Source organism: Apaloderma vittatum, unplaced genomic scaffold (genome assembly GCF_000703405.1).
Source record: "Apaloderma vittatum isolate BGI_N311 unplaced genomic scaffold, ASM70340v1 scaffold13965, whole genome shotgun sequence".
In the NCBI taxonomy this organism is placed as follows: domain Eukaryota; kingdom Metazoa; phylum Chordata; class Aves; order Trogoniformes; family Trogonidae; genus Apaloderma; species Apaloderma vittatum.
In genome coordinates, this window is record NW_009716601.1 from 25,262 (window position 1) to 40,304 (window position 15,043).

Sequence of the window (15,043 nt, forward strand, 5' to 3'; positions counted from 1 at the left end):
AATGATTATTTATGGCACGTATGTTGTTGTAGCTTAGAGTTCTGATGGAGACAGAAACAAGGCTCTTTCTCAGGGATGGGGTATATACTCCTCTGATATTTTTAGACATACTATTTTTAAACAGCTTGAAATACAGAAATATTTGCCTTTTTTTGCCAGTTAAAAGAAAACCCTGTTGTGACACAGCATGACTCAATCTTTTTATAGCCACATCAAATACGTGTTGCTTAGGATAATGTAAAATATACAAACAATAATAAAGGCAAAAACAAGAAACCAGCAGTTGCCATTGTAACACAAGGTGGAAAAAAAAGTTCTGTAAACAAATGTCTCATCAATATTTATTACGAATTCCAAGCAAAACAATCATGTGCTTTAACCAAATCATGCCAAAAGTAGTACAGAAAGTATAGACAGTATTTAGTAGAGAGTATTTTGCATTCCCTCTCGTGGTATTAATGTAGCACTTAATCTGTTAATGAGTGGGTATTAAGGAAGATGTACAAAGTGAGAGTAGAATTAGTTTTTCAGTTTCTTTTGAGTCTTGATGGGTTTGATGCTAAACGTAATGTTGCTGAGGTGGAGAGGACAGTACTGCCTAGTCTCTAGGCAGGTGGTCACTGTACCTGTGCTCCTGAAGCGGTACGGCTTGGAACGGTAAGCTCCTAGCTCACTGGGTCATCTCATGACTCAAATATTATTCTTGTCAGTGCAAAGCAGATTTGATTTTGAGCCTAAAACAGCAACCAAATGAATAATAACAGCTGACAGCAATGCGGTACACGCCTTTAATTCCAGCTTTGCCAGCCCAGGCTCCGTTCCCTGTGCAGCCTGTGCAGCGTCAGGTGCTGGGCTCTCAGCCTGGGAGAGCCTGAGGGACACCTGGCAGCCAGGGTGTACAATGCTCCTGTTTCCACTTCTGCGGCTTTTAGCAGGCTGTTGATGTGTTTTGGGGCTTTTTTCCTAATCTGCCAAGCTCATCTCTTTTCAGCTGCTTAGGCACTGTTAGTGCTGACACAAAGACTTTCATTTGCTTATTTATTGTACAGTGAGATCGCCTGTTTCACTGTCAAAACCTAAGAGAAGCCAAGTTGGTATTTGTTGACACTGCTTGGCCCAGGGATGGACTGCAAGCTCTGAGCCTCTCTGTTTGCCCGGATCTGAGCGTGCCACAGGGGAGCTCTGTTCAAGCTACTGAGTCCTCCTGGCTGTGGCCAGTGCTGACATGGGGATTTGGGGCATCTCTACTGGCCCTTGTTCGTCTGGCTCTGAAGTTTCTTGTTAGCCCCAGGAGACCTGACCTGTCCCTGGAGCAGGTGGAGAGGGGTGGAGGAGAAAGCGTGTGGTATGAAGGGCAACAAAGGACCAAGAGCAGTTGAGTGAATTAGGCTCAGTCCTCCCTGCAAAGCAGGTTCAAGTTAAGCTGGACACCAGGTAGCTAGCTCAGGTGTAAATTGTCTCCAGATTAGAGTACTACGGTTTTTATGTGGATAGTAGAACCTACCTAAAACCAAGGTTTTGCGAGAGCAAAACCTAAGCACTGATGTGGTTAGGCACTGCTAAAGCTTGGGCTTATTTAAAGATCCTAGTGAGAAGTCTGACAGTAATCCGGTGGTGATTTTGTTGTTTCTCTGTGTGACTGCATGTAAGGCACTGCTTTAAGGGAAAACAAGTAGTCCCAAACTAGTGACAGAACCTGACTGTGATACAATATTAGTACCAACTCCGTGCTGCCACTCCCAGCTGTCTTCCACACTATTGCTTTCTTGGGTGTTTGGGCTGCTGACTTTTCATTAAATCTGTCTGCATCCGTTTCCATTTGACCACATGTGATACTGTAGCCCTAGGACTGGATTGCAGCCGCACGTCAGAGCAGTGTGTAAGCGTGGGGAGAGCTGCTCTCGGGGCAGGCAGAGCCTTCCCGGGGCCGCCCTTCTTGCCTGCGTGCTGGTTCGCGGTGCTCTTGGGAAAGAACCCTCTGGCCTCGTAGTGTGTGTGGCTCAATCAGCCAACAGTGACAGACTTGTATAAAGCCTGCTGTTTTGCAAACTGTGTGCACATTTTCCCTATATCCCGTGGCTTTGTGAGTTTTGTCCTCAGTGAATTTACTGGCTCAGATGCCACAGCTTCCAATGAGAAGCTTGATTGTTTTCCTGCTCTCATTTCTTACACGTTTTCTGTAGCTTTATTATCTGATACTAAACCATATTCTGCATAGCTTTGTGAACAATGTAATTGTATTTATAGTGATATTTCACCCTTTTGTTCATCCTGTCAGTTGCTTTTTCCAAGTATAATGTCACAGATAGCTGATGAGTACACTGAAGGAAATTATGCTTCTCTGTTGGACTTCTGTTTTCTCCAATAATCTGACCTTCAACTGTTTTTATTTCAGTCACATGTTTTATAACAATTTCCAAAAATTAATTGATTCCTTTGTTTTCTCAGTGCTTCCAGATCACTGCTTCTGTCATGCTAATATAAAATTGACAAGGTTCACACAAACTAAGCTAGTTTAAGTTTATTATTTTGTTGAAGCTCATGTAAGCTTGTGGATGTTTAGGAAAATTGCTGAGCTTGTGTGCTTACAGACATGCTTACCTCTGCTGTATTATATTTAAAAGCATTCTTTTAATTCAAATTTGTCTGTTCTTCAGCGTTAGCAGTGATGGTGCTGCACAATTGGTAGCAATGGCTGGAGACTTAATAGAAAACCACATATAAAGCCTACAAATTCTGCAGTAGTTAAGACGGGTCTGGTTTTAGTGAAAGTTAATTTAACTTGAAATAAAAATCCAGTTGGTCCTTTTTTTTTTATGTCATTCAAGTTGAGATGAGGCTGATTCACAGGCCTGACTCCGTTTGCTAATATTACATTATGCACTGACCATGTGTCTTCATTTGTTTTTGTTGGGTTTTCCTCCTAACAAATGCTGTGAAGTTTGTGGAAAAACATAGCCTGAGACTAATTTAATGACCACTTTTAGCCAACTCTGCTTAAAATAAGAATCTTGTGCTCCCTGACTCCATTTATAGTTCCTATTCCTGTGCCTGGTGTTGGTAAAACCGCGTTACTAATGACATGAGGAAACAATTTGGCTGACGCACTTCTGTGCAGGTACCGTTGCACAGGTCATTTGCCAATGCACGAGTGTGTACACACAACAGTCCCACCTCTGTAAATTGCTAAAGTCCCATTTCAAAATACTTGAGTGTAGTCAAAGTGTTCAGAGTACCTAAATTTTCTTATTTAATCTGTAAAATTATGTGTTATTTTATTTTGCAGAAAACCTTTGTAATAGTAAGTTGCTCATATTTTGACTAAGACTTGATCCCATAACATATATGAAAGCAGTGTAGCTAAATCACAGTGTTTGAAATCCTGGTATCAAAAAATAAGAGGAATACACAAAATTGACATTTTCTTGGCTACATCTTCCTTGATGGAATACTCCATAGCTTTTGAGTGTAAAATGTGTTAATTCTAGCATCACTGATTTCAGTGCTGAATAAACAAATTCAAGTGTAAAAAGGCAAAAGGGAAGAACTTCATTAGCATTATCTGCCAGGCTACACAAAATAAGTTTGGGTTTGGAGAGCAGATCTATAGCTAAATTAATAGCATTGATCTAGGCTGGATTTAAATTTGTTTGTGGGTATGTCCATAGAACCTAAGTATTGTTCAAATCAACTGGAAAAAAAAGCGATCTGGATTTCAAGTGGTACACCTTGAAATGTCACAAGTTTTCAGCAGCATCCTGAAACAGCAGTCTAAGTGCGAGGAGAGAATATCTATTTAGATGTCAGCGAAGCGTGGTGACTAACAGATCAGAAGGCACTGTTAAGGCACATGGCTGACAAGCTGCGTAACGTAATCTGCAGAACATCACTGAATACTCACTGCATCAGGCTCACAGCTTCCATTTGAGTAACAGCATATGTGCGGGTTTGACTTAGAGACTAAAGGATGGAGAATTCACTGTACCCAACTGAATAGTTCGCGCGGTAATTATCCTCACCCCTAATAGTTCCACTGTAGGAGTGTAATTTTTCCATCCTTAGCTTCTAATAACTGCATCTCAGTTGGAATAATTGTTTTCTTTCTGCTAGATTTAGAAATGTCTGCCAGCTGAAATCCCTTCTGTGTGCAGACATTTACAAAACCCCATGAAATTACCTTGTAATTATTGAGGGCAGTGCAACTCTTTAATAGTTCACAGGCAAGTCAGCTGACATCATTGATGTATGCTTTTATAGAGTGCCTGGATCGAGCTATAGAATTCAATGAAAGAAAAATATTTTGGAAGTGGGAATTTGAATAGATGGGTTTCAGTTATTTAATTCTAATGAGAAATATAATAACCTGTTTGTTGTGCTTTCCTGCAGGGCAGCAAAGGACACTACAGGTATCACTGGCAGAGCCACAATGTCAAGCACAGTGGAGTGGATGACATGGTCCTTCTTTCCAAAATCACAGAGGAGTCCATAGTCGAGAACCTAAAGAAACGATACATGGATGATTATATTTTTGTATCCTTTGCAGTGTTGTTTGGAGCAGTACCCTGTCGACTTGCTGAGCCTCTGTGAGACCGATCAGATGGATGTGTTCTGTTTTAGCAGATTACCTAAAGATGTGGAGCATTTTATGTGACCGTTCACCTTGGATTACACAAAATGTTGTCTAAACTGAGCTTATTATGAGTGCTAAAATTAAGATCTGATAAAATATTTTAATGTATGCTTTTTGATGTTTGGAATTATTGTTGTTGTCTATGTTGAAGATAGGCCTGTAGCTCCATGTATTTGTGTATGTGTGACCTCTGAAGCTGCTGCAGTAATGCTACTTCTAAGAGCAAGAATTAATAGGTTTAAGGTGTTTACATATGTCTTGATAACGTTGTTGTCTTCTATAGCTTCCAAATTCTAATGCTTTTAAAATAGCATTTCCTCTGTGACGTAGCCCCATTTACAATTTATGGGGTTGGGCTGATGGAAACACATGAACATGTGAGCATCTGTAAATCTACAGTGCTCACACTTAATTTTTTAATCATTAATGAAAATGTGAAGTATTTAAATACGTGAATGTATAACCTAACAAGAAAACAGGTTTCAACACCAAAGATGTGCCTTTTTAAAAACAAAATAAGAAATATCATATGACAGGAATTCCTTGAGTTGCTAAATCCTTTTTAGCTTTCTCAGTGTAACATGAGCTGCAATAATGAGTTTGGTAAACACTATGCAATATTATTATATACTAGAAAGTGATAACTGTTTCTTCTTCTGCTCTATCCAGATTTTGATACTTCCTAGTTGTATCTGGAGAATGATTTCCTTGAAGAGTTTAACTAGTTTCGGCAGAAAGAGAAGGAAATACAGTAACTGCTGGCTATTTCCATGTATTGAGATAGCTAAGAGCTGAAGAGCAGCTTGATCTAGCAAGGACTGATAGAGAAAAATTAATGTTGTATTTGTGCTGACATTTCCATCCCAAAATGCAGAGGTTTTTATATGTATGTGCATTGTGCATATGGCTTTGGCTCATCTATTCAGTGAAGTACCACACCAGTATTACATTTGCCTTATGGAAATGTGATGAAGTCACACAATATTTGTCCAACTATACTGGAGCAAACTACAGTGCTCTTCCTGTTGGTAAAATGAGCGCTTTTGTCCTTGTGGAGTGCTGCATCTTCCATGCAGTATGTTTACAAAATCTTCAGTGCTCTGTGCTGAAGAAACGGTTAATATGCTTATTTTCTTATAAAAAATGAGATGAGCACAGAGATGGTATTTCTACTGAGGCAGAAATAAATGTTTTCCAAGGGGACTTGTGGTCACATGAGGGACCAGAGTCATCCTTTAAAGCATTATAATTCTTTTGTGTAGGGAGAAAATACTCCTTTTGCAGTTCTGCAAAGGCTTTTCATTCTAAAATGTAGATCAGCTCTTGAATCTTTCAATTGTTTGTATGTCCACCCATGAATGAACATTTCTCTCGGCTACATCGCATAGAGATTACCAAATCGTCCCAGAAAATGCTGGTATTGTCTACCAACAGAAAACTGTCACTTAGGATGTTTATACTGACACAGTGAATGCTTGATTTATCAAATCTGAGACCCAGATGTTGTCACTCTTCTGTGAATTAAATTTAAAAAATGTATGAAGAAAACATTGCAAATTAACAATACAGAAATTATGTTCACTAAGTTATGCTTTACTCTAGTGCTACTATTTTTTTGCTGTGGCACTACAATAATAGATTCTTACCTAGGATAATCCACCAGGTTAAATTTGTTAATTTTCCTACATTTGTATGGAAAGCTTAGGTAAAAATTTTGCCCATGAGCAATTCCAGATTAAGTGAAACTTGTATGACATTTTGGTCTTGATAGGGATATATTGCTACCTCCCAGCAGGATGAAACAGTCCTGCCTGTAAAGTAGTATTGGTTGATTCATATATGAATACTACAATTCTAATTCCAGAGTCTTCTGAAGTATTTCATAAATGTATAAATAAAAAAATATAAATATATATGTATTTTTATATATAAAGCACCCAGCACCATATTGATAAACATTCTTTGGAACCACTGACATGTGCAGCTGAATGCAGAACAGTGAAATATTAACAGTCAAAATGTTGCAAAAAAGCTTTCTGAGACTAATAATAACTTGAAACAGAGTGTCTACTTACAGGCAACCTGCAGGGTAAGACTCCTGGCGACTGTTAATAGTTATACTTGTAAAATAACTGCACATACTGAATTACCTAAATCCCTTAGCTCCCCCACTAGTACACGCAGCTGAGTAATTGATTTAGCTCAGTAGTGGCTGGTTTCATCCAGCTGTGCATGCTCAGCACTGTCTCCGTGAGATCAGAATGTATCACTACTCTATATTCTGCAAAGGTCGAAACAAACTTTTCTCATGCTGACAATACGACCTCGTCAGTTACAAAGAAGTAAAATAGTTTAAATATGCCATTTCCTTTCTGTATTCTTTTTCAAGGTGTATTGTGTTTGGGTGTGTAATACATGTTTCTACACTTAGCTGGTTCAAAAATAAATATTTTGATAATATGAAAGTATCCCATTGAGTTATATCTTTATATCCTTGTAGGCTTGCAAATTTTGTTTTTATTAACAATTGTTGTAAGCTGTCTTTTAACTATTATTTGAAACAGTGCTGTATTATTTAATAGATCGAAAAGTTATTTGACATTCACTAGGGCTAAGAAAATACTTTATGAAACTTTAGTTACCTTAACTTCTTTTGAATACAGACGTATATTGGCTCTGTATTAATTTCAGTGAATCCTTTCAAGCAAATGCCATATTTTGGGGAAAAGGAAATTGAAATGTACCAAGGAGCAGTAAGTAAAGCAGTCTAAAATGTACTGCAGTATTTAGGGGCACATAAATATTATTCTACATGGTTAAACTCTTGGACGCATTTGTTTCTGGGTTTTGGTAGCATTGTACTAGCCTGGGAGAACTTGGCTGATGCCCATTATCATATATTAAGTCTTCAAATTGAACTCCTTGGAACACAGGATTAGTATTTCAAGAAAATATTTGCATTTATTAACTCTAAGCCATATCAGGTTTCTCTCCTTGACAAATCCCTCCTCCTGCAAAGGCAGTTTTTAAGCTTTTGTGTGTTTAAAGTGGGGTGTGCAATGGCCACTAGTGGATTTGGAGGTGATGACTTGAGAACGCTCAAACTGGACGAGAACCATACAAAACCTGAAATGCCAAAATTAAATGCCACTGTTGAAAATATAGCTTGAAGAGCAAGTCAGCGCAAGGACATTCGGGACTTAAAATTCAGTTCTCCTTGTTCTGCTCTATTTGGGCATGTCCGTAGATTCAGGAAACCATTTGATTGGAGTGGACTCAGTGGATGGAAATGAGACACGCAGCAGCACCAGGCTCGGTGCAGTGGTTTAGGTAGTTTATTGTTAGCATATGAGCATTGGTGGAACAGGCTTAAATTATGTGAGTTTCTCTTGGACAAGTCAGGCATAGACCATTTTTAGAACAGGGTGTTTACGATAGTTTAGAAGAAAAGTATGGATGAAAGCAAAATCGGTAACAAAACCCAGAGACTGGTTTGTTTTTATTAAATGAACAAAAAAATTCCTGGTGAAAATTCAGTAAAAAGTGGAATTCAGAATTGCTTTTCCAGGAAAAGAATGCTTCCAGTTTAAATAAAAATGTGCGTTTCTCTTTCTGCATAGTTTAATGCTGTGTTGAAAAATTATTCTGTATTTCCTCTCCTAGGCACAGTATGAAAACCCACCACATATCTATGCTCTTGCAGACAGCATGTACAGAAACATGATTATTGACAGAGAAAATCAGTGTGTCATTATTAGGTAAGAAAAATCTTTAAAATATATTTTATCTTTTCTTTTTTTAACTTCAAGAAGCAAAAAGGGGTTTTTTTAATTATAGTAATAAAAATCTTCTGACCACTGAACATTCTGAGGTTTTCTAGGATAGCTAAATACTTTCTGACCCTTCCTTTTGTTTTCCAGTGAAATCCTGAGGATAGCTTAACCACAAGAAATCTCTCGCATAGCCAGCTTCATATCCAATACCAAAACTGCACTTGCTTGAATGGCTACGTGAGAGAGATGGGTTAACAACTGTACCAGCCACAGATACAGTTAAACCCAACATTCTCACGTTGACTGCATTTACCATACTCTGATTTTAGTACTATTTCTTTTTTTCCCCCCCTGTTAAAAATAAATGTACTTTTGTTCCTTTTGGAATGTTACTTGCATTCAGTCAGAGACAAAAGGAGGAGAGAGAAACTTAAAAAAATAATTTTGTCTTCATTGTTAATCTATTTTAATTATTAGACTGAAGGAATTCACTGCAGAATTATTAGTGAACTGTTTTTATGACAGGTATTACTTAACTGTACAAAGTGAGATTGGGGCCCAGAGGTATCCTTTGTTCTCACTGTGGCTTTATAGATGGTGTATAATAAAAGGAAGTGTGCAGAGAGCAAGAACTACAGGATCTGGTACACAGGATCCCTTCTGACTTTCCTTCTGAGATAAAAAGAAATCCCAAGTTCACTGCAGTGTGCCTACCTGTGGCAGTGGTCTCCAGAGTGGAGCGTCTGTGTCACAAGGGCTGTGCACTGAAATCCATTGGGAAGCAGGAAGAAAGTATTGGACATTCTGTAGCAGATGTATGTAATTTATAAACAGATAAATAATAAACATACAGTGGGAGTCTGTGCTCAGACTTTTTCTTTACTGATGATGTGTGTGATCAAATGCATTTAGATATCACTGACCTATGAGACTTTCCCAAGAACTAGGGAAAAGAAAGGAGGAAAAAGTAAAAAAAAAAATAAAATATGAAGGGAATTGAATTTGAAGGGAAACTGTCATTGTTTTATTAATAACAGCTCTTCTTAAGCTTCCTATAACTTCTTTGTGGAACATGCTGAGAGGCAAGACTATGTATTTAACTGCTGTTGAATTTAGCAAAAGAGATGGTTTTCTGTCTGGGGGGCCTGTGTGCCCTCCAGTGTCGCAGCCCAGGGGGCAGGACTTGAGGGTGATCAGGTCCAGATGCCCTGTAATGGGGTGCGCTCAGCTCCCGGGTGGAACCGCGGGGATGGTCGCTGCTGGGTGAGCTGAAATGCCCGTGCACCAGCTGCTCACTCGTATGTTGTGGCTGCCGGAGTGTGACAGGGAACAGGGCCTGGGCCCTGGGTCTGGCGTGTGGAGGTGCTCCATGTGCAAGTGTTCCTGTTGCCTACTGAGCGATCCAATGTGAAAACCAATTTCATATCGATATATCTCACTGATGAGCTGCTGTGAAAGCTTGTGAGGAATGATTGTTTGCAAGTTATATTCACTGTGTTAGTTCTGCCTGAGGGTCATCATAGAAAACATATTTTTTGGTCCATTACTAATGGCCCAAAGCGCAGTGAATGCAGAGGGCCGCATTTTCAGAGAGCTGAGATGCAGATTGGCGATGCAGGCTTAAAGGTTTAAACTCATGTGAGAACTCCTGTGCTTGAATGATGGCTGACGCGCTCTTTGGAGTGCCTGCGTTTTGTATGTGCAGAGTGAATTTTCTCTCTGTGTGTGCACCACATATTCAAAATCTGTTGGAGTTTATGGAAATCTACTACAAAACTGAAACAAGAAAAATTGTTTGCCGGGGACATTTTAGAGAGTTCCCCTTTCTTTCTACATATTTATTTTTCCTGTGATTGTTCTTATTACAAGCACTATATAAACTGCAGAGTAGACTTACAGGTAGTTTTCATGAGGGTGTTTGATTTTTTGGGATACTTAGAAATTATTTTTATGAAATCAAGTAACTCAGCTATTCACAAAATTGATTTTGTTTGGTTGATATTTTAATCCTTTCAACCACATTTCATTTGAACTGTTTAGATATATTCTGTATTTTCTGATCTCAGTGTCATTGCTATTTCTGACAACTAGAGCTGGCTTAAAAATAATTTTCTCAAAGTTTGGAATTTGCTTGTTTATGTTTTATTTCACAGACAGGAAGCTCGAGTGACATGAATATACTGGCTAGCTTCATGTCTGCTACCACACTGTCAGCTTCACTTAATAGCTGCTAAGGACTTTACCATTTATGCCCCTAAACTGGTGATTCTCAAAAAACTGAGATACAGTTCTGACCATTCAGTTCCACAGAACTAAGCAGTTTGAAATGAACCTTTGCATTTCACTGAAAATCCCTGGTGGAACAGAAGGACAGAGCAAGCTGGTACAGAAACAAATCCAGATTTTTCCTTTCTTTCCCCCCTCAAGATGGTAGATTTTCCCCCTGAAGAAAGATTTGCAAAGAGAGAAGGTAAGAAATAAGTTGGAGACTGCACTGATTCACAGTCAGATCAAAAGTCTGGCTTCTGGTGCACATGGAGTCTCAGGAATGGAGATAGGATGATTGGGAAGGGGTTGGTGCACACTTGTCTCCTTGCAGCATGTGGTCTGGGAACCTGTGGCATCTACCGCTGGACCTGGAGGGTACATGTGTTCCTAGAGATGAGACAGTTTTCCAGGCAGGTGAAAGAAGGTCCTGGCAGTGTCCTGTTGTAACCAGGACCCTGTATATGTGTGTGAGGATCACATGCCCTTTTGCTAGGACATTTTAATTCCAAGATTTTGAAAAATGCATTTGGATACTGATAGAAAAAGCTCATCCTCTTCAAAAAGTCAGTGAATTAACAAGGAAAGCAGATCCAATAGGAAATACAGTTCTCTGGTAGCAACCAAACCCAATCTTTTTACGTGATAATACTCACTTAAAAAGAAAAATCATTCCCAAACAATCTTTCCAGGGCTGGGGGAGCCTGTTTCATTAGTGGAGTAATTGCAGCACATATGCATTAAGAGAATTACATGTACGCATGTCTAATTATAGGTGAGGAGCCATGGTTGTTAACAGTGTAAGCAATGAGGTTACTCACAGGCTGGATTCTGGCTGGGCTGAACGTGGGTGCAGAGTGTGCTTACGTAGGAGGAGGGAGCAGTACCCGCAGTCGTCTTCCCGTGTTCTGTATGCACCGGGCAGAATTATTCATGTGACTAATGCAGGCTATGCTGGAATTGGATTTCTCATTAAGTTTGTTTTACTGAGGCACAATATTTAATTGAAGTTTCTATTGGACCAAGCTCATAAAAATCTACAACAGTAGACAATTCCCTTTTCTCCCTCTCTTGAAATGGTGGCCCTTTCAAACTATCAACAAGTTGTCCAATGAAGATTTTAATTATGAAGGATTGGCTTTTGTGGCTTTTAATTCCTTCTGGACTATTATTGTCCTTTAATTCATCCAGTGGAAGTTATGATTATTTTTTTTCATTATGTAGCAGTAAATGTGTTTATTCAGAGTGTTCTTAAAAGCTTTACCTTTTTATAAAGACTTTATTTTCACTTTCTTCCTGTGATTTCTGCCAGGAGATATTGCAGTTGCTTTAAAGCAGTTTTTCAGTTCTTCTTGTTAGTAATTTTAGTTGAGGTTTTACATCCATGTGGAAATGTTTGAGTAACATTGTGTATGATGATGCATACCTGAAAGACAATACATCTTAAATATTACAAATATATTTTAATGGAAAGATCATTTACCAATCCAACTGTTTTTAGTGAACAACTCATATATCTTAAGTCTATTAAGTCAATCTAAAAAGGCTGTACAGAATCTATTTGGAAATATGGTTGAATTTTAATGAGGAAGTGGTAGAAACATAAGTCTAAAGCAGTAAGAAAAGTTAGATAAAAGCTGTGATTCAGAAGGGGAGAACATGTCACCGGAGTTATGCTACTGAGGTTTCTCTGAATGTAATTAGAGAAAGTAAATTTTCTATATAAACTAAAAAGCTTACTGAAACACATCAGAATATTTTATATATTCAGTGTTCTTTACTGGAAGGTCCATGAGTTCTTCATAAATATTTGGGGGGACCTAATAGCTGCCTTCCAATAATACCTAAAGGGAACCTACAGGAAGGCTGGGGAGGGACTTTTTACAAGAGCATCCACTGATAGGACAAGGGGAAATTGGTTTAAGCTGAAGGAAGAATAGATTTAGATTAGATCTTAGGAAGAAATTCTTCAGTACGAGGGTGACAAGACTTTGGAATAAATTGCCCAGAGATGTTGTGGCTGCCCCCTCCCTGGAGGTGTTCAAGGCCAAGTTGGACGGAGCCTTGAGTAGCCTGATCTAGTTGAGAGGCATCCCTGCCCATGACAGGGAGGTTGGACTAGATGATCTCTAAGGGCCCTTCCAGCCTGTGCCATTCTATGATTCTGTGATTCCTTATTAAAATTTTTACATTATCCTGGCAATGTAGATAAGTATCATTTGTATTGGTCTGCAGCTAAGGGTACTCTTTAAAGTGGCACTCAGAAAACTGATTTTAGAGAGAAGGATATTTCCTCTGGGAAGGAAGGAGCAAAGAATTTTCCCTTTGCTTTTGTAGTAATTTCAGCTAAATGTTAATTGACTTTACTGAACAAAATGTCACTCGTCTCAAGTAGCAAATAGTGCTTGAAGAAACAATATGTTTTTCAAAGCATTATTTTTTTGTTACTTATTTCGACTATGTTGTTTTTATTTTCAGTAAGAAAAGTCTCTGAGAAAACTGCCAGTATCACAATACATTTACTTTAAGCCATTATAATAACTTTCTCAACCATTAAAACCCTCTGTACTTCCAACATACGTAAAACTACTAAGCTAGAAAATTATTCTTACATCTTAATATAGTTTAATAGCTGCAGAGCAGTAAGATGTACGTGAAAAAGCTTCGGTATGAGAATCATTTGGCAAAATCAATTTCTGTGTTACTGGGGGCAAGATACCATGACATCAGATAAAGTTACTTTGCTTCATAAATAATGCATCATCCTGTTTTATTCTAGTTTAACTGGAGCAATTTACTGGTCTCTGATCAATAAAAGCATAAAACTGAAAAAAAAGTGTATGCATGCATAAATCTAAAGCAAACTCTGAAAGGCAAGCTTTTGGCCAATTTAATTTAATATAAAGGACCACTTATATTAAAACAGATACTAACAGTAAAATGGAACTATATTCCTCCAGGTCAATTTCCATTGCAGACTCTATGCAATAAGAAATACAAGCCACACTGAATTTGAACAAAGAGGACAAGGATAATTTATGCATCAAAGAAAATCCTACAGAAATGTGTTACTTTTTTACTGCATGATAAATAATACCTGATCAAATTAATTCGATATTTGGACCTGGATCCTCCTCTGTATTCACATGAAAACTGCAGATGTAAACTGAAGAGTATGATTCCGTTTAGACTGGTTTGTGTGTCTTTTTTTTACATCAGGATGATCAAATTTACTGTGAGGAAATGTTGATGAAATGTTATTTTAATAAATGAACTATTGTTGCTTTGAACTTCTAAATACAGTTTAGCTGTCTAAATACAGCAAACTGTCTATCCCAGTGAATGTAGCAGATACCAGTAATACATGCTTCTCTTCTTGATGCTTAGGAAATGATGACTCAGAATAATACGAATCATGGTCTGTACTTTGCAGACTGGATGATCAAGAAGTTTTTCTTCACCTTTTCCAAGTTTCCTGTCAAAAAATGTGCAGTCAGGAGAAGACAAAAGCATCAAAACATTTATGGGCAGGGGAAAGCCCTTCAGCATTTCTGTACGGTTCGGAAGCTTTAAAGATGTAAAATGATAATTGCAGATCGGGGATCTTTTTTTCAGAATTAAACCTTTGGAAATGTCTCCATTCCTCATGCTGATAAGGAGTTCTGAGATGACATTCTCAGCAAGCCCTTTTCGTGTGCAGGACATGCTGATGTTTCTCTGGCAAACGTGGCTAGAATTTGTGCAGGAAAAGATGTGCATTTGATCCATATCCAGGAGCAAGTAGGCGCAGGAGAGAGAGTCAACAACGTTCACTGAAATTATTCAGGAGCTTAAAGATAGCACAGATTTTTGCACAGGAAAAAAGATATTTTGTGTATCTTTATGACTTTGAACCAACATCCATGTGTTGTTTTTGTGTATTGGTATAGTTGCCCAAATCTGGGTAAATTTATTAATGTCAAAGCTGACTTGCATGAGGATTTATGTAAGTCTGGAGGAATTCTGTTGAAATGAAGTTAGCTTTAAGGTATGAAATAAAGCATGAGGTTAGATTGTCTGGCATGCGCATTTTCTTTCCCTCTTGAGAAGCTTACTAATTGTGAGAAGGCAGATCCACTGATGCTGTAAACATTATTCACTGCTGAAGTGAAATATTGTAATGAAAGGAAGGATTTGTGAAAGCCAGTATGGAATATTAAGACTTCTTGTACCCTGTGTCAAGAGTCATAGGAACAGGAAGGTAGTTCTTCCGTCATTCAGGATGTGATTAATAATGTCTCATTATTTCATTCAGGAACACCTAAAACAAAAGACTCCTGAAATGAAGTAGGTATCTGGTATGGCATTCAAAGTCTGGATTTTTGAGTGACTTGTT

General features: G+C 38.3%; 1 protein-coding gene across 1 annotated transcript in view; it reads left to right on the forward strand.

The window, feature by feature from the left end:
- Positions 1–15,043, forward strand: part of LOC104274082 (unconventional myosin-Ie) — a gene marked incomplete at its 3' end in the record, with an annotated part of 69,448 nt that overhangs the window by 25,245 nt on the left and 29,160 nt on the right. The window contains exons 4-6 of the mRNA XM_009869608.1: positions 4,387–4,530; positions 7,294–7,383; positions 8,294–8,388. Coding sequence (XP_009867910.1) covers positions 4,387–4,530; positions 7,294–7,383; positions 8,294–8,388 — 329 coding nt within the window. The remainder of the gene's footprint in view (positions 1–4,386; positions 4,531–7,293; positions 7,384–8,293; positions 8,389–15,043) is intronic.